General features: G+C 35.2%; 1 protein-coding gene across 2 annotated transcripts in view; it reads left to right on the plus strand.

Moving 5' to 3' along the window:
- LOC101894624 (uncharacterized) overlaps positions 1-22,769 on the plus strand; it is a 50,176-nt gene that overhangs the window by 238 nt on the left and 27,169 nt on the right. The window contains exon 1 of one of the 2 annotated variants that reach the window (XM_059118970.1): positions 877-916. The exons of the other annotated variant lie outside the window; for it this stretch is intronic. Coding sequence (XP_058974953.1) covers positions 901-916 — 16 coding nt within the window. The 5' untranslated portion in view covers positions 877-900. Of the gene's footprint in view, positions 1-876; positions 917-22,769 lie in introns of those variants that run through there. 2 annotated transcript variants of the gene reach the window in all.

Consider the following 22,769-nt stretch of genomic DNA (forward strand, 5'->3'; position numbering starts at 1 on the left):
TTTTGGTCCAGCAATTGAACACACACAAGAATTTCAATAATTTAGAAGTATTTTGTGTATATTGATAATCGATAACACAATCAAATTGAATAAGCGGAGATGGGTACTCAATTACTCACAAAGTATGTGGCACTAATGAAGTTAAAATCAAAACAAAGAAATAATGTGAATTTAATGGAAAATTGCAACAAATTAAAAGTATAAATTAAATAATTTGTGAACACGCAAAATCTCGCGTAATAGAAATTTAAAAGCGGAATAGTGTGCAATAAAGACAACAAAAACAATTGGAATGGCTGACAAGAAAAATGCAAAGCGGAATAAGAGAAGAAACAACAAACTTAATTTGAAGGTAATAATTAAGTTTGTGTTATTTAGCCGCGAATGTTTATAACGAAAGCGATTTACAAAATGTATTTCATTTGAAATAGTGAAGAGTAGAAAAATAATTCGTGTGAATTGTCGAAAAACCTCAATAAAATTTGAATAAAAAATAAATAAATTCTCGAACACTGACTATCTTGCACGTTAGGATTCACACAAATTATGTTCAACGCTGTTACCTGGGAATCAGAATCACTCTCCTTATTATTGTGCTTGCACCTACAAAGACGGCAGTCACAGAAACGGGGCATCTGGATATATGGCACGAAAGCAGCAGCAGAACAGATCACCACACGTATATTATTAGAACTTTTTTTAAAGAAATTTTACTGCTCTTCTTATTTTTATTTGCAGCAATTTAGCAAATTAGTTTTGAAGCAAGTTAACAAAGCAACCGACACTTTATATCCCGGGCTTCGGCACCAAAATGTATGAAAACACACAAGTTATCTTTAATTTTTTATTACTTCTTATTTAGTTTTACGGATTTTTGATCGGTAAAAAAAGTCGAAGACGATGCGGTTAAATGGCGGCAAGTACAACAACTGAATTCAATTTTATTTTTCTTTATCCTAATTCTATTTTCTTTCTTTACACCTACCTTCATTTAATATTACATACTATTTATATACTACAATCTGCAACTATGGGAATTCATGAAAAGTTACTATATTTACAATATGAGAAATTAAAAAAATAAAAAGAAGAAACCAATAAAAAAAGAATTTAAATTCAACAAGTAAAAAAACATTAAGTTCGGCCGGGCCAAACTTTTAATACCCTCCACCTTAGGGTAAAAGAAACATAAGAAGAAATGTGACAAATGGTCCAAATCATGGACCCATGCATGCAATGTTTCGCCACCGAAGCTGGAACCCATTATGACCAACAAATACAATTTTCAAACAAATCCGTGAAAAAATGTGGCAAAAATCATCAAATTACCGAATATCGGGAGGTACCGTTATATGGGGGCTATACCAAAACGTGGACCTATAATTACAATGTTTCGCCACACGAACTAGGACCCATTATGACCCACAAATTCCAATTTTTAGACAAATCAGTGAAAAAATGTGACAAAAACCATCAAAATACCGAATATCGGGAGGTACTGTTATATGGGGGCTATACCAAATCATGGACTCATACATGCAATGTTTCGCCACCGGAGCTGGAAACTATTATGACCCACATTCCATTTCAATACCAACCATCCTAGACATAATGCAAATAGCTCTGCTAAATTTTGGCGCTCTACGTCAAATAATGTGGGCTGTATCGTGATTTCAACAGACAGACAGAAGGACTGACATCGTTAATGGGGTCTAAGACGAATATTTAAGGATGTTACAAACGGAATGACAAAGTTAATATACCCTCTTTTCCAAGGTGGAGGGTATAATAAAAGAATTATAACGCTCCAACACCATGTATTTCAATCGACTCGTTTGTAGATGTTGACACCCATCTTGGTATTCGAAGTGTATTCACTGCGGTTACTGAATTTACAAACTGCTTCCATTCTGTAACAACATTTTCTGGGATAATTTCATCCCAGCCTGTTTGCATTATCCACAATTTCTGCGTCGGGAGTTTCGCTACAACTGTGTCTGGAGTGAGCCATCCAAGGGGATCAAAAATTCTCGCAATCAATGATAAAATTTTTCGAGTTTTGCCTTGTTAAGGCGAAGATCATATGTTTTATGATTTATGTGTTCTGTTTAATGATCAGGAATTTGCAGTGAAAAGGAAAGCCAGATAGACACTATCACACACTCACCACTATGCGACGCGTTTCGCCGTTGGTTAAGCGGCTCATCAGGCATATTTGGTGTGGATGATGGCTTACAAGGGCCGTTCTCTGGAAAGTAGTATATATTTCGAACTTATTGCAAATTAGCATATGCGAATTATACACTAGAAACTCTCCAGGTTCGACTCAAGTTCTATTGGCAGATCTTTTTCACAGCAAAGTTTTTTTTGTTTTTGTAGTGATGGATTTTTTGTCCACAACAACTACATTGCTTCCAATGCATACACTTGTTTTAGTGCTGCTTTAGGAAGACGGGTTAATGGCTCTGAACGTAGAGACGGCAACTTCTAGTTGGCTGCACACCGAGGTCCGCGGTTCAAATCCCACAGCCAGGCTCGGCTGAATTTTTGAGTTTTGCCTTGTTAAGGCGAAGATCATATGTTTTATGATTTATGTGTTTTGTTTTCTCTTTCGAGACGAGCTTAATGATCAGGAATTTGCAGTAAAAAGGAATTTTTCTTTTGGTGAATTTTGAAATTTCTTCGAATTTCATATGAAATTTGATTTCATCCTTTACTGTATCCCTCAACAGTCCTAGAGTTTTTATGGACTCGTCATCTTCTATTTTTAAAACATCATTGTTTCCTCTGTCTGTTACTGAATCTAGGATTTCCTCGTTATTTGAGAGCCATTTTCTGAGGTTGAATTTATGTTTCTTCAGTTGCCTGGATACCTTGCATTTGTCGATTGAATCCGCACCCGTCATCAAATCGTACATATAAAAATCTTCTCCTATAAGCTTTTTTTATATATGTGTCAACTTCTGGATCGTCTCCTATTCTAAAAAAGACTTCTCACTGCTAAGAATGGCGCTGCTGTTGTTCCACAAGTGACTGTTGTCAATTTATATTGCCGAATCGGCTGCTTTTCATCCTCTCTCCACAATATATACTGGTACTCCTAATCAGCTGGATGCACTTTTATTTGACGGTACATTTTCTCTACGTCCGCTGTTGTCACGTAACGCCACAAACGCCATTGTAGCATGATGTCAAATATATCCCTTTGCAGCTTAGGTCCCGTGTACATAATGTCATTCAAGCTCTTGCCGTTTGTTGATTTTGCCGATGCATCGAAAACCACTCGTACTTTCGTAGTTATACTTCCTTCTCTTACCATTGAATGATGCGGTAAGTAGCACTTCCCTTCAACTGCTGCTGACGCCTTTTCCATATGGCCCAACTCTTCGTACTCCTTCATAATTTTTTTGTAGCTTTCATCAAGATTTGGGTTACGATGTAGCTTCTTTTCTATTGACAATAATCTTATAATTGCCAGACCTTTCGAATCACCAAGGGATTTATCATCTTTCAGTGGTAATGACACCACTATTCTTCCTTCATCTTCCACCACCGTCGTTTCATTGTACGTTTGCATGCACCAGTCATCTTCGATCGTCATACTTGATGGTGTGTCCACCTCCTCCAACTCCCAGAACCTTTCCAAGTTGAAATCTTCTGGATTTATCTTTGAGCTGAACTTTACCAGGCAAGATCCATCCCAGTGATCAAATCCACTCTGTCGCATTTATAAAATAAAGGATCTGATAGCGTATAGTTGTTCAATTCTTCTATACTGATTTCGAATGACTCTTTTGGCTGTGTACTCATCACTATTGGCAGAACTAACGCTTCGGTGCTGAAGACATCATTGCTCAGAAATCGAGGTTTCGTATACAACATAACTTTGTATTTTGGGACCCCAACAGGTGTACTGCCAAAGCCATGAATCACAGTGTTATTTTTGATCCACAGGAGTCCCAGAATTTGAACGGCTTCCTCTGACACCGACGTCACATGAGATCCTTGGTCGATAATAGCTCTCATTATCACATATTCTCCGCTTATTGCCCGCACTTTCACTTGTGCTGTTGCTAGTAATACAGTTGAATGATTCTCCTGTGTCACAATCGTTGCTTTTGAACCGCTGGAATTTTTTTCGCCTCTGCCTTTTTGTTCGTTCCGGTGTAGTAGTGTATGATGTCGTCCATTACACGTTTGACATCGCTTGTAGCTGAGACAGTTTTTAACAGTTTTGTGATTCAAACAGAAGTAGCACATTTGAATCTCTTTAGCTTTGTTTTTTCTTTCGATTGGTGTCATTGCTAAATTCTTTCTGCAGTCAATCATTTTGTGTCCCACTCCATTGCAGACAAGACAAGACTCTTGCATTTGATTGACTCTTTTCTCGAATTTAATTTCTTTCTTTGTCACCAACGAGCCCCCTGCTGCTTCTAACGCTAAAAATTGTTGCTCCAAAATCTGGATCACATCTACGAGTTTCTGGATTTCTCTTGGCTCCTTTATCTTTATCGCAAAACATTTTTATCAAATTTCCTTAGGATGACTCTGGCGAAGAATATAGCTGTATTTTCCAAAGGTATCTTCATTGACTTAATCCCTTGGATACTGTTTTTGGTAGTATCTAGCATCTGCTTCACGCTGTTTGTTGATTCATTGATGGTTGATCCAAAATTGAGTCAACCAATTTGTTTAAAAGTATTCTTCGATTTTCGTACCTTTCCTTCAATAATTCCAACGCCTCTTCATAATCGCTATCTTGGGTTCGAAAATGTTGAATTATGCGGCTCGCTTCTCCTTTTAAAGCCGCTTTCAGCCTATGCATTTTTTCCACGTTGGTGTAGTATGGTGCGTCGCGCACTAGGATTTTAAACAAGTCATGAAATGATTCCCATTCACTTATATTTCCCATGAATGTAGAAACTTCGATTTCTTTTTTATTTATTATTGTATAAGGCCTATCGACCTTTTCTGCTTTTTTCGGTTGAGTCTGTCTGATTTTTGCTGCTCTAATTGATTTCTTAATAATAACAACTGTCTCCATTGAGCTGCAATATCCGAGTCGATTCTGACCTCCTTTTCAGCGGTATTTACAAGACCTTCGGTGAATTTATAAGCACTATCAAGCTCATCTTCTGTTTGAAGGCAATCCATCATATCCATGGTCTGTTCCATATGTTGTAGCAGAGCTCTTGTCTCCACCTCGCACTTTGTCAGTGCCGAGCCTTCGATCGATTCGTCTTCTTGAGAATATGGCCCCATAGCAGCCTTATTACTGAGATTTGAAGTTCCCTCGTCTTTTGTACTCGCCGCCAATTCATTCATTGCATCCCTTTCTTCATTGTCGTGGATACGCTTTGTTGTCTCAATTTCAAGTTTGTTGCTGTTATCTGCCACCACTAGTTTATTTTCTGTTTCGTCTTTGAAACAGCTTTCATCTTCAGAATGCATACTTTCAGTTTCAGCGTTTTTCTTTCTCATCTTTTCTATTAATTTGCGGATGTCCATCACCAATTGCGGCGTTGACGAGACTACTTCGCTGTTCTGGTAGTCACTGAATGTGCCAAACTGAGTGATTATAACTTCGAGATTTTTCGGAAGTTTCCATATTTTTCCTCGAGCGTTCTTTCCATGACGGTCAATCTATTAGGACGTGTTGGTTCCTCCAACTGGCTCTTCAGGTCTGACAGAACGTGGTGGATATCTTTGATATTATTTTTAATTATTTTCACATCATCGTCATCTTTCATTTTATTTTTAATTATTTTCACACTCTTTTTTCACTGCTTCTTTTTTTAATTAAGGTTTCGAAGGACCGAACTGTTCGCGGAAGAAATGTACGCACCGTTTGACTATTTTTAGCACACTTGATTTATTTATTAAAAATATTTCTTAAGAACTAGTTATGATAATATGACTTAACCTAAATTATCATTAAGTGTAAATGCGAGAGAGATAGAGATAGATACTAACTGTACACATGCATATGCACCATGCCACCATAAACCTTAGGGAGAGGTCATAAACACGCATAGCTATCTCAAATGTGTCAAGCAAACATGCTGCACTTGCTTATCGGTCTGAGTAAAGATTACATCCCAAATCTAACTCCATCATAACGCATACAGCAATTGAAAATTCTGTATTATTTATTCCTAAATCGAAGCTCTGCGCACCACATTTTCTTATCTTATTTAAAGACCCCTACATGTTTGCCCCTTCGGTGTTTGTATTTATTTGTGGACTGTACATTTGTTAACAATAGATTTCCTTTCCACAACTTATCTCCTCTACTCAACTAAAATAATTTTATGAAATCTGTTCACTCATCCGTGGAAGTGGACGTGGACCTACATGGCTCATTTTCTGTCTTAGGCTGTAGTATTCGTAACGAACTTCAAATACCAAATTTGAAACAATCCCGGTGTATAATGTCGCTAAAATTATCAAAATACTAAAAATGGGGTCTATACGAGGGCGCGAACCTACACAGACATTCTCCTGTCCCGTTCTCCACTAAAATTCTTTTGGAAAGTCTTCTAAATCTTACAACCGCACTTATAAACATTTACATCTTTTTCCACTCCAACAGACAAAACCAACTTACATGGCTATGCTACTTCGTTCAGGTTGAACGAAAGCATAACAAGTGAAGAAAGATGTAAATGTTTATAAGTGCGGTTGTAAGATATAGATGACTTTCCAAAATAAATTTAATTTTATTTAATTCTTTGGTTCCTCTTCTATTGAGCTTACGATCTCGTCACTTGGGTAAAAAATGTTTTTTGTCACAGAAGTTATTTTTAAAATCACTTCTGTGGAGAATATCCCAGACAAAAAACAAGGGAACTGATGAGGATTGGTGGGTCTTTCCGAAACCTAGGTATTCCCTGCCTTACACCCTGGTAAACATTACCATCGTTCTCCACTAATAAACAAACGTTGTTTTTATAAAAACAACAATAAGGGGATAAAGCCTGACCATTTTGCAACAACAAAATTTCAAAACGTTTTTGTTGTACTCAACAAAAAAGATAATTAAAAAACCATTTGCTACAAATTTAAAAATTTTCAAAAAAATAAAATCCGTTAAAAATTCTTTTAAAATATTAGAAATACCGAATGTAGCCGTATATAGGCTATACGAAGTATAGGAGCTATACGACGACGTGGACTTACATAGCCCATTTTCAACACCAAAAGTCCTGCAGACATAGTACACATTTGAGTAAAATTTGATCAACCTACTTCATTTCGTTCGGAGGCTAGAATAATTTCCACAGACGGACGGACATTGATAAATCGACATAGAATTTTATGCTTATCCAGAAAATTAATAAAATGTAACTTTTCAAGAGCCCATTCACCAAAAATTCTGCGTTGCGGTAGGTCGTTTTAAAGCGAAATTAAGTTACAAAAGCTCGAATATCCGTTTCAGTGGCACATTTAAATAGACCATCAAATGCAAGAATCGCCCGCTGTTGCCAAAAGATGAATCTAAAAAATCACCCTTTGCTTTGCAGGGTCCAACATCAGTGCTTCAAGGAATTTTAAACGGAAGGAACAAGTTAATAATTCCATATTCGAATCTGTTCCATTTTAAACTGTGAATGCTATTGAGATAGTTTAGATAATGCAGTTAAAGTTCTTAAAATCGTATAAAGTAGAGTGGGCATAATACCGTATCAGGAACCTACATAGAAAATTTTCTTTCACAAGGATTGTTATCTTGTTATCACCAAAGTAGAATGGGCATAATACCGTATCGGGAACCTATATAGAAAATTTTCTTTTACAAGGATTGTTATCTTGTTATCACCAAATTAAGTGGAATATTTTGACTAGAATCATTAAGAAACCGATTATCAGTCGGTACCATTATATGGTGTAGAACCCATTAAGATCTACAAATACTTACATATTATATATATTATATTCTAAAACTTCTTCCATAGATTACAGCCCTTCTAAGTTCAAAAAGAGTATTACTCCTTCAGAAAATTATAAGTAGGAAGTACTACAAATACAAAATATATTAAGAAAGAGGACATTTATTTATACTAATGGTTCCAAATCCCAAACAACAACTGCCTACAGTATAATTCTCAATAATGTAATCAAAATATGCTCAATCTTACCTGAACACAGTACTTCATTTACAGCAGAAATAATTGCAATTTACGACTCACTAAATTTAATACAAAATATGAGAGGCAATTTTGCCATTTTTACGGACTCATTATCTTCTCTTGAATCAATAAGAAACGTAAACAACGGTGAATTTTACGCTTGCAATATTAGACAAAAACTCATTAAACTCGGAACAAAGGTTGTAATTGTTTGGATTCCCAGCTATTCACGAGTACTTGGAAACGAATTGGCTGACGAAGCTGCAAAACACGCCACACGCCGTTAGTAGCATCAAATAATTTTAACATTTGCGATATATACATTTATAAAATTAAAAATGTTAACTATAAAAAATATATCATAGACTACAACATCTACATGGTTTCAAGAAATCAATAAAGATAAAACACATATTGTTCAAATATTACAAAATAATCAGAGCAACAACCTATCCAGACGGGAACAGATAATTGTCACTAGATTAAGACTTGGTCATACAAAAATAACACAAACTCATATCTTAGACAAAAATAAAAGTAATAGATGTTCATTCTGTAATAGCACAAAAATTAATTTGAAACACCTTCTTTTGTATTGTAATTTTTTCCAATCAGAAAGAATGAATTGTTTTTCAATTAAAAATGTTTTAGACATCCTCATCATTTAACGCCCACAAACCTTAAACTTGTTCTGAATTATTTAAAAAGTTGTAACTTATATAGACATATATAAACGAATTTGTAATTAATTATTTGTAACATATTAAGATCATTTAAGCTTAAGACGATCGCTGTCATAGCTTAATTACTATATATCCTTTATAATTGTAATATAAATTTGATATAATTAAATTCAATACTTAGAGTTCGTAATGGCTTCTACCTCTATGGATAATCAGTGTATTTATAGTTCTATATAGCTTCCCTTTATCCAACAACACGAATTGTTTAAAGTTCTGTTTTCTATGGCAGAAGACTGCTGGATAAGTCCAATGATTTCTTCCGAGATTTTAGCCACATCATTGACAGCATTTTTTTCAAATTTAGTATTTAAAATTCGCAAAAGACTTTACGGTATTTTAAAGATTGTGATTTGGAAAGAAATTTTACAGACTTTCTTTCTTTTCTTCTTTCTTTCGGTCAAGCCTAACTTAACGCGCTTTTTCTTGCTAACTTATAGGTTAATCATTCCCCTTGTAACTCAAAGAAATAAACATTTTCGACCCCAAAAATACATATATTCTTGATCAACATAAAACTCTATGTCGATTTAGCCATGTCCGTTCGGAAATCACTCTAGCTTCCGAACAAAATTAAATAAGTGGAGAGAATTCCCCATTTGACCCCATTTGACGGTGTCTTCTGATATTCGGCATTTAGACACATTTTTCAAGGAAATTCTTCCTAAATTGATATTTGCAGATAATACTGATATTTTTTTGGTATTTAGAGATTACTTCCTGTTTTACAACATTACTCATATAGGTTCCTTCAGCACCTATGTAACAGTTCCACCATATATCCGGTATTTTAAGGATTTAGACTAAATTTTAAAGGATTTCTCTAAAATGCAGTATTTGTAGATCTTAATCGGTTCTACACCATATAATGGTACCGACTGATATTCGGTTTCTTGATGATTCTAGTCAAAATATTCCACTTAATTTGGTGATAAGAAGATAACAATCCTTGTGAAAGAAAATTTCCTATGTAGGTTCCCGACACGGCATTGTTTACGCAAGAAAGATTAATTTAATTAAGTTGCATTGTTTGAAAATGCAACTCTTTGCTGTCAATATACTTTCATTGTGTTTGATTTTGCATACTCGTTAGAAAACTACCTACTCTTTGTTGATACACCATTGAACGTCAACTAGCAGTTTTCTAACGAGTATTTGGCTTGCGCCGACGCCACCTTTCGGCATTATTATTCTTCGTATCGATCGATCGTAACACAGGTAATCTGTTTTTCCATTTTCCCTTTTTTTCCTATTATTTATTATTTATCAATAAAGCGACTGCTTTAATTTGAATTTACAACTTAAACTATTTGTGCGTTTGTTGTCTGTGTTGTGTTTTTATTTTTTTTTTCCTTTTATTTATTGGAGTGCAATTTCGGCGCATTTACATTTTGGTCCATTCGAACCGGACGCGAGCCTTTGGAGACATTTTCTAATTGTATTTCGTTTTATATTTACACAGCATTCATCATCAACATCATAATCATCCGCATCTACATCATCCCCCATCATCATCATCTGCATAAACAAAACAACAGGTAGGTGCAGTGTTTTTATTTATTTGTGAGCTCGCGATTCAAAAAAAAAAAAAAATAAAAATAATAATAATCAAAATAAACAAACAATAAGTGTCCAAAGTCCAAACGCATTTCATTTTACAACAACAAACGGCCGCTTTACAACGCAACGTATTCCTTTTCTTTGTCGCATCAATTTTTTTCGGTTCAAAGAAATTATTATTGAACAGTGAAAACAAGTGAAAATAGATATTTGTTGCAAAAAAATAGTGACTGGTCAACACGTTGGGAACAAAGAAAAATATTTTTTGATAATTGTATTGTGGCGTGTGTATAATTACATTTTAAGGTAATTTTGGACATTTTAATTTATCGTACACCCAACAGTCCGCATTTATAACATTTTTATTTGGTTTTTAAAAATTATTAATTTTATTGTATTTGGACATAAAAATAGTAATTTTTACCGTTTTTGATAAAAATAGTTTGCAACTTTTTATCTAACTTGGTGGTTTTTTTCGGGTTTCTAAATTTTCGGTTTTTTGGGAAGTTCTTGCTGGGTTTTTGGAATTATTTATTTGACTTTTTTCGATTTTCTTTTCGAATCTTCGAACTTTTTTGAATTTATCGTTGTCGGGCTTAATTACTTGGTTGATCATCTTTTAGTTCAGTGGTTTCTTTAAATCAGGATTCCTCTGATATTCCTAGGGATGACTAGACTCCATCTGGAATTCCAAAGGAAGTCCAGGGTAGAGATTCAGATTTAAATAAAACGAACTCGTTACCCACACTGCTCGAAACGTGGGTACGCAAGCTTCTAGCTCCGCAATATCTAATATTGGGAATCCTAGGGATAGCTCGAGTTTTGTTATTGATTCGCCGAATTTCGATATGGTCCACAATCTTGCGTTGCCTCCATGTCTTTGTCTTTGAAGGTGATTTTTTTTCCTGGCCAACGTTTAGAGAACTTTTTACAGCGGTTTATATTAATAATTCCAGGTTGAGTGATATTGAGCGTCTTTGTCACTTAACGCGAAAAGTGGTGGGAAAGCTCGAGAAATTGTCGCAAAATTCCCATTTGTTTACAAAGGCTTCCTAAAATTACACAAACCTTATGGGAGTAGAGTGTTAAAGATAAGTCTTCTATTTCGTTGTGGAAAGACCTAGATAGCTTTTTGTCGGAACGAATTCAGACAATCATGTGTCTACATGGTATGAGAGGAAATGATCAGCCCACAAAGTCTAATGTTAAAAAACTTCGAAGTCATATGACTAATACGAATTCTTCTCGCTCTCCTAATCCTCCGCAGTATAATTATTGTTTCATGTGTCCCCAACTTTTCCATAGGTTCGCGAAACTTTTGGTCGAATACATCCACATAAAATGTGTTAATGGAGACGTTCAGCTTATGCTTCGTACGCTAAGGATGGAATACTGGATTCATCGAGTAAACATTTTGATTCGCTCGGTGGTTCATAATTGTAAAGTATGTATCTTGGAGAAGAAACGACATTGTAGCTAAATAATGGCGGCGCTTCCGCTTGAAAGAACGATAATTGATAGGGCGTTCACAACAACTGAGGTCGACTTTGCCGGTCCATTTGAGATCAAGTCATTTACTAGCCGTGCGTGTAAGATTACAAAAGGATATGTCCTTTGTTGCACGTCGAGGTTGTCCTGGTTTGATATTTTCGGACAACGGTACGAATTTCGTGGGTGCTTCCCGTGAGTTACGTCGGAATTTTCGAGAATTCATTCGGAATAGTTGCGAATCGGTCTGTAATGTATTTGCAACTCAGGGCCTCAATTGGCATTTCATTCCAGCGGGTGCTCCACATATGGGTGGGCTCTGGAAAGCTGGAGTGAAAAGCTTCAAGTTCGAAATGTTCGGCTTACCTTAGAGGAATTGGCAACCGTTCTAGCCAGAATAGAGGTTTGTTTGAATTCGCGTCCTCTATGTCCGATGTCTGATAGTCCGGATGAACTAGTAGCTTTGACACCAGGTCATTTTTTGATTGGCGTTCCATTACTCGCTCCTTCTGAGCCTGTAGTATCTAACGAACCTTTATCGCTCGTGAATAGGTTTCGAAAAGTACAGGCCCTTGCTCATTTGTTTTGCCTTAGATGGAAAGAGGAATATTTAAAAGGCTTGCACATGTGCTATAAGTGGAAATTTCCCGAACGCGGAATCCAAAAACACGATCTCGTGGTTATTCGTCATAAACAACTTCCACCGACATCTTGGAAGTTAGGCCTAGTGGAAAATATTTACCCGGGTATTTATGGTCATGTTCGAATTGTCGATGTTCACACAGCAAATGGCGTTGTAAAGCGGCCCATATCTAAACTGGTCGCTTTGACCGACCACTCACCCTCGAATTCCCTTCAAATTCGCAATTTTTTCTTAGAAAATGGATCCCACTAATATGTACAACATCGATCTCGTGACGGCAATTGATAACCATCTGGAAAGGGCCGACAAAAAACAGAGGACTACTTCGGAGGTAGTGGATGATTTAGTGAAGTCAATCGCTGCAGTGACACTCATCGAGATTGTACGCCTTTTCTTGGCAAATGGCAACAAGCGCGTAATTGCCATAGCACCAAAAGCTGCTACAAATGCGGTGGGGACCATCATACTTTGCTGCATGATAATAGGAAAGATGTTGGTCGAGGTTCTCAACCCATGTTCCGTCCGCGCCAGCATACAAGGTCTCGTCCGTACCCAAGCTCTATATCTGGTCCGAGTACTAGATCCGATCTTCGTTCGTCTGAGATTTCACGATCCTTCTGCCATTCATCTGGTAGTTCCCTGGGCATACTGCCTTTACAATCGGTGGCGACCTTATCCCCAAGTCTAGTAGTACGACTTCATTGTGTCGGACCGACTTTTCCAGTCCGAGCGGTGCTGGATACTTGCTCAATACAGAGTCTCATTTGTGCGACAATGGTAGACCAGTTGAAATTACCCACTTCCGACCTAGATGGAATTCGGCTTTGCCGAATCACAGTCACGTCAGTTTATGATGTCACTCAAAGCATCTCTTTAGTGGCAAGGGTTACAGATCTTCGACACGTTTACACCCCCCGCGAAGCCGTCAATGAAAGGGTCAAGGAGGCATTTCTTGGATTGCCTTTAGCAGATCCCTCCTTTTTTCGACCAAGTCGGGTTGCGTTGGTGCTGGGCCCGGATGTGTATTCGAAGGTGGTGACTCATCGGATGCAGACGACGCCCGGATTACCTATAGTACAATACACCATATTTGGTTGGGTATTGTCTGGAGTCTGCTACAATTCCGAATTTTTGAAAATATGAACTTTACCAAAATAAATTTGAATTTCTCACAAAACACTGCACATCCTTTTTCATTATGTGTTACAACGTTCATAATGTTACAAGGTGGGCGCCTAATGTTAACCCAAGAAAGATTAATTTAATTTAGTTGCATTGTTTGAAAAAGCAACTCATTACTGTCAATATACTTTCATTGTGTTTGATTTTGCATACTCGTTAGAAAACTGCCTACTCCTTGTTGTTACATCATTGAACTGTCAGCTAGCAGTTTTCTAACGAGTATTTGGTTTGCGCCGACGCCACCTTTCGACATTATTATTCTTCGTATCGATCGATCGTAACACAGGTAATCTGTTTTTCCATTTTTCCCTTTTTTCCTATTATTTATCAATAAAGCGACTACTTTAATTTGAATTTACAACTAAAACTACTTGTGTTTTTATTTTTTCTTCCTTTTATTTATCGGAGCGCAATTTCGGCGCATTTACACCCATTCTATTTCATACGATTTTGAGAACTTTAACTGCATTATCTAAACGATTTCAATAGCATTCACAGTTTAAAATGGAACAGATTCGAATATGGAATTATTAACTTTTTCTTTCCGTTTAAAATTCCTTGAAACACTGATGTTGGACCCTGCAAAGCAAAGGGTAGGTTCATCTTTTGGCAAAAGCTGGCGCTTCTTGCATTTGATGGTATGTTTAATTGTGCCACTGAAACGGCTATTCGAGCTATTGTAACTAAATTTCGCACCAAATTTACATTGTTGGACATTAAATCAAAAACACGCTTGTGTTGAGTGCTAGCTGAAGAAAATATCGCAGCTCTATCGGCCAATGTAAATGATGGTTATCGGTTATAGATTCGTCGCAGCTCTCAGTTAAGTTCCAGTTACTTAACAACGGAAGAATTCAGGTGTGAAACTTTTGCAAGAAGTGAAGCCAAACGACCTACCGCAACGCAGATTTTTTGGTGAATGGACTTTTGAAAAGTTGGTAGAAGATCCATTTTCGTCTTTTTGGTTCATTGGGTACGTAAATAATTAGAATTGTCGATTTTGGAGTGAAGATCAGACAGAAGTATTTCAAAAGCTAACAATACATCTAGAAAACGTAACAGCTGGAAGCGGTTTATGGGCTGGTGGCATCATTGGACAGTACTTCTACAATAAAGCTGCGAATCGTAACAGTCAATGATAAGAGATACCATAAAATGATATCTTTTTCCCCCAAAATGAACGAGCTTTATTGCATGACATGTGGTTTCCTATTGGAAACGTATAATTCTTACGGTGTTTTAGGCATGACAGAAGAAATTTAATTTGCACAGTTTCGGTCTTATTGGAATAAAATTTATAGAAGGGACTTCCAAAGTTGGTCGAACAAAGATAATAAATAAACGTTTGTTAACATAACTATCATCAAATCCTTTAGTCCAACGTTTTATAAAACATGGATACTACAGCCTAATGCTGCGAACGACGAATTTCGCCCTACGCGGCGACAAAATGAGCCGCGAAAATTCGTCGTATGGAACACAATACCGACGAAATTATAAAACAGCTGATGAAGTTGTTTACTTTTTGCTCATTTGTTGACTACAATGAATTATACAAGAACACATAATTCTTTACGTTCTCTATTATAATTTCACTTATGTCCATCTTCTCTATTATAAATTCACTGATATCCATCTTCACTCAGGCGCAAGTACACAAATAAATAAACAAATTAATTATGTTTTTTTTATACGAGTAACAGATAGTAGAGTGACCATAACAAATTTTAAAGTAAAAAGTAACTTTATTTACTAAAACACATAAAATTCGTACAAGTATGGCCACCTTGTACTGTTTTGTTCGCCGGTCGCCGGCGTATGAAATAGAAATAAAGCTAATTGAGTTCGCGGCGACCGACGAAATTTTCGCCGGTGCCGTGATTGTGTGCACTTCCATATACACATATGTGTTTTATTTTTGAAGACGAACATACGCCGCGAAAAAATTCGTCGTTCGCTCCAATTGTGTTCCTAGCATAAGACAGAAAACTGGTGAACGTGACAGAAAATTTTCTGTGCAGGTCTAGGTCTTCATATAGCGATATTCTGTATTTTAATCATTTTAGCGACATTATTCACAGGAATTGTTTCAAATTTTGTATTTGAAGTTCGAAATTGATGCTACAGCCTATGACAGAAAATTGTCTTCATATAGCCCCCATAGAACGGTACATCTCGATATTCGGTATTTTAATCATTTTAGCGACATTATTTACCGGAATTGTTTCAAATTTGGTATTTGAAGTTCGTAATGTATACTTTAGCCTAAGACAGAAAATTGTCTGTGCAGGTTCATGTCTTCGTATAGCCCCCATATAACGGTACCTCCCGATATTCGGTATTTTGATGATTTTTGCGACATTGCTCACCGGAATTGTTACAAATTTCGCATTTGAAGTTCGTAATGGATACTACAGCCTATGACTGAAAATTGTCTGTGCAGGTCCACGATTTCGTATTATGATGATTTTATCTACATTATTACCTATTTATTTAAGTTTCGCATTTGAATATTGTAATCGCTTGTGACAAATGTTACCTATGCAGGTCCATGTCGTCGTATAGACCCTAATATAACAGTTACATTCGGAATTTTCAAGTTTTTAACAAAATTTTTAACGGATTTTATTGATTTTGAGAATTGCCAAATTCGTTCCAACTGATGGAGGGCATTCAAAGTTCGGCCCGGCCTTTTTTACTTGTTTTTAAATTACATTTTTATCAACTAATTATTTGTACTTGATGGCTTAAGCTCTATCTTAGCAAAATATTACTATACATCCGTAGTTTTATTAGTCTGGAAATAGAAACCCTCCTTACAAAAATTTCAGACCATGGTTTTCTGGAAATTCAGTTCATTGACCTACTAAATATTCTTGAAAATTATCATGGCTGCTTAATATTTAGCTTTGCGCCCTTGCATCTGTGCTGTTGTGTACACGGGAAGTCACTATTCATTGTGTAATCAATTAGAATCAATTTTTTAAAAGGTGTACACTTGTTATAGTTAACCACACCCACTCGTTTCCCCATTGTTCGGGGTATTCAAATTTGATTCTAAAGCATCTCCGCTTAGTTCTTTGCCTTTTATACTCCAATACTCCATTAAAACATTACGTAGTCTGTCCCTTATTTCATTATGAGATCTTCGTAAATGAAGGGCTGTTTTGATTTTCGATTGGGGAACAATTCAGCAGAAGATTTTCACTTTCTTTTTGTAGAAATATGTCAAGTATTTGTTTGTAGAAATATGTCAAGTATTTGTTTTACTTAAGTCATTTCATAGCGCTATGAGTATGATTTGGAGAAGTTTATGATGAAAGCCAAGAAAATGATTTTATAAATTCTCTGGATTTTATGAATTTGTGGAATTAACCGCAGACGAATTGAGTACTTTTGACGCACACAAAAGCATAGCAATTCCCATATCACCAAATTTAACATTTCTACCACTAAACATTCCCCAAATACATATTACAAATTAAGCGGTATGTAATTTCGCGTGTAACGTGTAGTAATATTAATGTTTATATCACTTCTTAAAATTCATAATCAAGTGTTTTATAATTAAAACACATATATTGGCGCCTTTGGTACAGTGGCAGATGATCTATTTATCCGAAGCAATTTTCATAAGGTAGGAGAGTTTTATTAGAATTTCACCCTAAGCCTTTAAGAGCAAACAGAAGAAATTTAATTTGCACAGTTTCGGTCTTATTGGAATAAAATTTATAGAAGGGACTTCCAAAGTTGGTCGAACAAAGATAATAAATAAACGTTTGTTAACATAACTATCATCAAATCCTTTAGTCCAACGTTTTATAAAACATAGCAAAGACTTGACTTTAATAAAACAAGACTCTATATGTAAACTTAAACTAAGTTTTCTATCTAGAATAACTCCAAAATCTGCAAACTAATCTACATTACAATAATAGTCACTAGATCTTTAGAATGATAACTTTTAACACATTTATGAAAAAATATATGAAAATATATTTGCTATTTCAAAAGGATCACATAATTCTCTACATCTATGTCTCATGCTGCTAGGATATTCCCAGACTTTTCGGAAAAAAGATTTCGATGGAGGTTAAACCTCTTTCTTGTTAGATAATTATTATAATAATTTGAATTTTCAATATTACTTATTTATTTGAATTTATATCATTTATTTAATTATTTTAATTAGTTCATCGATGTATTACATTTTTCAGGTTCGGAGAAATTCTACATACCGAAGAGTTTTGTAGTTGAAGTATACCAGATTTCACCTCGACGTTGTTTAGCACATATTCGGTTATAAGCATAATAGGCTCTGAAGCAGCAGAGTTGTGTACACAAATTATGCTCATCCCACAGCTTAATTCAAACTGACTTTCCTGTAAATTTGGTGTAGACCAGACATAATCTCAGCGTCGCATATCCCTGGTTATAGCTAAGTTTTCGCGAAAACGAGAATTTTGAAATCGTATATAATAAAAAGGGAAATCAGTAGTTTTTTAAACAGGTACAATTGAACGATTATATACCTAATTCCTATGACGAGTACAAAAATGTAGCGAAATTAGAAAAATCTGATGCTGATTTTTAAAGAATTTTGTGCAAAATTGTTTCAGAATGGACAAAAGTTTCAAACACTAAATATGACAGTTCATGGACTAAACATGACAATTTGACCAAAATACGCCATCAAATGCGAATAGTCCATTATATTATCGTTGGTAATGGAATCAGTTGAGAACGACTGGACCGATTTGCATAATTTTTTGTGCAAACGTTTCTTCATACGCCGAGTTAGGTTTTTAAAGAAAACAAGTTAAATAGCAGTAAGTTCGGCCTGGCCGAACTTTGAAAACCTTCCACCATTTGGAAGGAATTTGAAAATTTTCAAAAAATAAAATCCTAAAAAATTTTAAAAATACCGAATATAGCCGTTATATTGGGGTCTATACGACGTGGACCTACATAGGCATTGTTTGTCATAAGCCATTACCATATACAAATTCGAAATTTGAAATAAACGGTGAATAATGTAGCTAAAATCATCAATATATCGTATATAGGGAGTACCGTATCGGAGCTGTGCGAAGACCTGGACCAGCATAGACAATTTTCTGTCACAGGATGTAGCATCCGTTACGAAATTCAAATACGACATCTCAAACAATTCCGGTGGGTTTTGTACCTTAACTCGTCAAAATACCGAATATAGGGAGGTACTGATATATGGGGCCTATACGAAGACCTGGTCCTGCATAGACAATTTTCTGTCACAGACTTCAAATAAAAAAATCCGGTGAATAATGTCGCTAAAATCATCAAAATACCGAATATTGGAAGGTACCGTTATATGGGTGCTATACGAAGACGTGGACCTGCACAGATAATTTTCTGTCTTAGGTTGTAGTATCCATTTCGAACTTCAAATACCAAATTTGAAACAATTCCGGGGAATAATGTCGCTAAAATCATTAAAATACCGAATATAAGGAGGTACCATTATATGGGGGCTATACGAAGACGGGGACCTGCACAGATAATTTTCTGTCTTAGGCTGTAGTATCCATTACGAACTTCAAATACAAACATTTGAAATAATTCCGGTGAATTATGTCGCTAAAATCATCAAAATACCGAACATCGGGGGGTACCGTTACATGGGGAATATACGAGGGCGTGGACCTACATGGCACATTTTCTGTCTTAGGCTATAGTATCTATTACGAACTTCAAATACGAATTTTGAATTAATTCCGGCAAATAATGTCGCTAAAATCAATCAAAATACCGCACATCGGGAGGTATCGTTATATGAGGGCTATACGAACACGTGGACCTACATGCCCCATTTTCAATAGTAAAAGTCCTGCAGACATAATACACATTTGAGTGAAATTTTATCAACCTACTTCATTTCGTTCGGAAGCTAGAGTGATTTCCACAGACGGACAGACGGACGGAGATTGCTAAATCTCTGATCAAGAACATATATACTTTGTGGGGTCTAAAATGTATATTTCGAGGTGTTACAAACGGAATGACAAACTTAATATACCCTCCATACTATGGTGGAGGGTATAAAAAGGGAATTCATTAGTTTTTTTTTAAACAGGTACAATTGAACGATTATATATGTAACTACCTGAAACCGGTGCGCTTCGCTACCCCTTTTGATTTTAAATGAATTTAAAAATTTTATATTCGAATATTTGCTGGTTTAAAAAAATAATACAAATTAAACAATGTAACAAACGTAATTATTGTATAATATTATGCGGAATGCAGGAACATGCCAAATGTTCCAAGTCCAATGAGAATTCGAGGTAGCAACATACTTCCCCGTAATAATCGTATCATTAATTAAATTGTTGTGTAGTTTTCTACTCTTAGCCTAATACCATTGCAAAGGCGTTGTGGGTCGATGCTTTTAATAAAATCATATCTATCATTTCTATATACTATTTGAAAAATTGTACTTTTACACACCTTCCATATTTCATTGAAATTGGTGAGTCAAATACGTGAAATTATTATTGTAACCAAATTCCGCCACACATTCTTTTTATGGGTACCAGATTTCGTCTCTCAGTTTGAATTTCTTTGGAATTGGACATACATATCGCGTTGGGTGCATCAACTATGTGAACTCGGTCGAAAATATATATGGGAGCTACATACAAGTCTGAACCGATTTCAATATAATTTCACTAATTATTTTTTATACCAAATGTAATCACGCATGCTCAATTTCATTGGAATCGAACATACACATCGTGTTTGCTGTATCAAATATACGAAATCGGTCGAAAATATATATGGAAGCTATATCCAAATCTGAACCGATTTTAATATAATTTGGCAAATTTATGTGTGTGCCAAATTTAGGCACTCATGCCGAATTTTATTGAACTCAGACATACGTATCGTGTTTTGTGCATCAAATATGTGAAATCGGCCGAAAATATATATGGGAGTTACATCCAAATCTGAACCGATTTCAATATAATTTGACACATTTATATTTGTACCAAATTTAGTCACTCATGCCGAATTTCATTGGCATCGGACATACGTATCGTGTTTTGTGCATCAAATATGTGAAATCGGGCGATAATATATATGGGAGCTATATCCAAATATGAACCAATTTCAATATAATTTTACAAATTTATTTTCTGAGCAAAATCCGTCACACATTCCAAATTTCATTGGAATCGAACATACATATCGTGCATCAAATATGTGAAATCGGGCGAAAATATATATGGGAGCTACATCCAAATCTCAACCGATTTAAATATAATTTGCCGAATTTCATTGAACTCGGACATACGTAGCGTGTTTTGTGCATCAAATATGTGAAATCGGCCGAAAATATATATTGGAGCTATATCCAAATCTGAACCGATTTCAGTATAATTTGACAAATTTTTTTTCTGATCAAATACATGAAATTGACTGAAAATATATATCAATATAATTTGACAAAATTTATTTTTGTTTCAAATTTCGTTACGCATTCCAAATTTGGACGCTGTATCTGTATTCGATAAGTAGTTATGTGCATATAAAATCTAAATTTTTGGGAGGTACCTCTCATTCTGATGCTATATCTCCAGTTCCAAGTGGCGATGTTGTAGTATACTTGGAAATTTTCAAGAAAATCTGTTCAGCGGTTTTCGAGTCCATAAATTACAAACAAACAAACAAACAAAAACTTAGAAACATTTTTCTCTTTTATAGATATAGAAGATTCCTATGATGAATTAAATTTAATAATTATACCGCTGATTTTGCAGTATAGATTGTAAGTAATTAGACATGTTACTTATAGTTGTGTTGGAATGTCATCTAGATATAAAGTTGTTTGTACTTGCAGTGAGTTTTTTTTTTACGATAGAAAATTTTAAGAAAATCCTACAGAAATGTAGCGAAATTAGAAAAATCTAATGTTGTTTTTTTTAAGAATTTTGTGCAAAATTGTTTCAGAATGGACATAAATTTCAAATACTAAACATGACAATTCGACCAAAATACGCCATCGAAATGTGAATAATCTATTATATTATATTCTTCTTCTTCTATCAAATCAATTGTTGTTCGTTGGTAATGGAATCAGTTGAGAACGACTGGACCGATTTGCATAGTTTTTTTTTGTGCAAACGTTCGTCATACGCCGAGTTAGGTTTTTAAAATAAAAATATTGACCACGCCTACTTTCACGCCCACTATTTTGTTTGTTGTTAGTGTTTTCAGTCACAGTGTTTCTAAAAAAAATATAAATTTTGTTACAACTAAGATGTTTGTACGTTTGACTGTTTTTAATTGATAGGTTCAAAACCGCTGAACATAATTTCCTGTAATATAATAGTAATACCGCCTGAAAGCAACATAGGGTACACACGATTTTTGCTGAAATTTCAAAAATCGTGTGTACCCTATGTTGCTAGACCTCCAAACAATTTAGATATTGTATGAAAATACATCTTGATCAGTTATATATACATATTTGGAATGTGTTTGGATTTAATTTTATTTGGATTTAATTTTAAACCTTCTAAAAATAAAAATGTTTTGTTATTTTTCCTTCTAAAAATCTAAGTTTCATTTGATTTGCAAAACGTTTCATTTCGGCTGCAAAAGGCTTCATTCCCGCTGCAAAAGATTTCATTTCCCCTGCAAAAGGTTTCATTTCCACTGCAAAAGGTTTCATTCCCGCTGCAAAAAGTTTCATTTCATTTCGTAGTAGACCGCATAAAGTATATACAATCATGATCATAGTTGATTTAATGATTTCCACTTATCTGTCTATTGAAATCACGACTGCTCTATCTTCATAATCAATAAAGCTGCGAAGCGGGAATCCTTTATTAGGTAAGATTAATAGTATACTATAACTATAAAAAAATGTGGTAAAACTAAATTTCACATTTCAGTCCTGGCCATACCTATAAAGGCCAACATTTGTTTAAATTTCTCTTTTTAGCGTTAAGCATTTGGAATTTAATAATATGGAAGCATTTT

Source organism: Musca domestica, unplaced genomic scaffold, assembly GCF_030504385.1.
Source record: "Musca domestica strain aabys unplaced genomic scaffold, Musca_domestica.polishedcontigs.V.1.1 139, whole genome shotgun sequence".
Lineage (NCBI taxonomy): Eukaryota > Metazoa > Arthropoda > Insecta > Diptera > Muscidae > Musca > Musca domestica.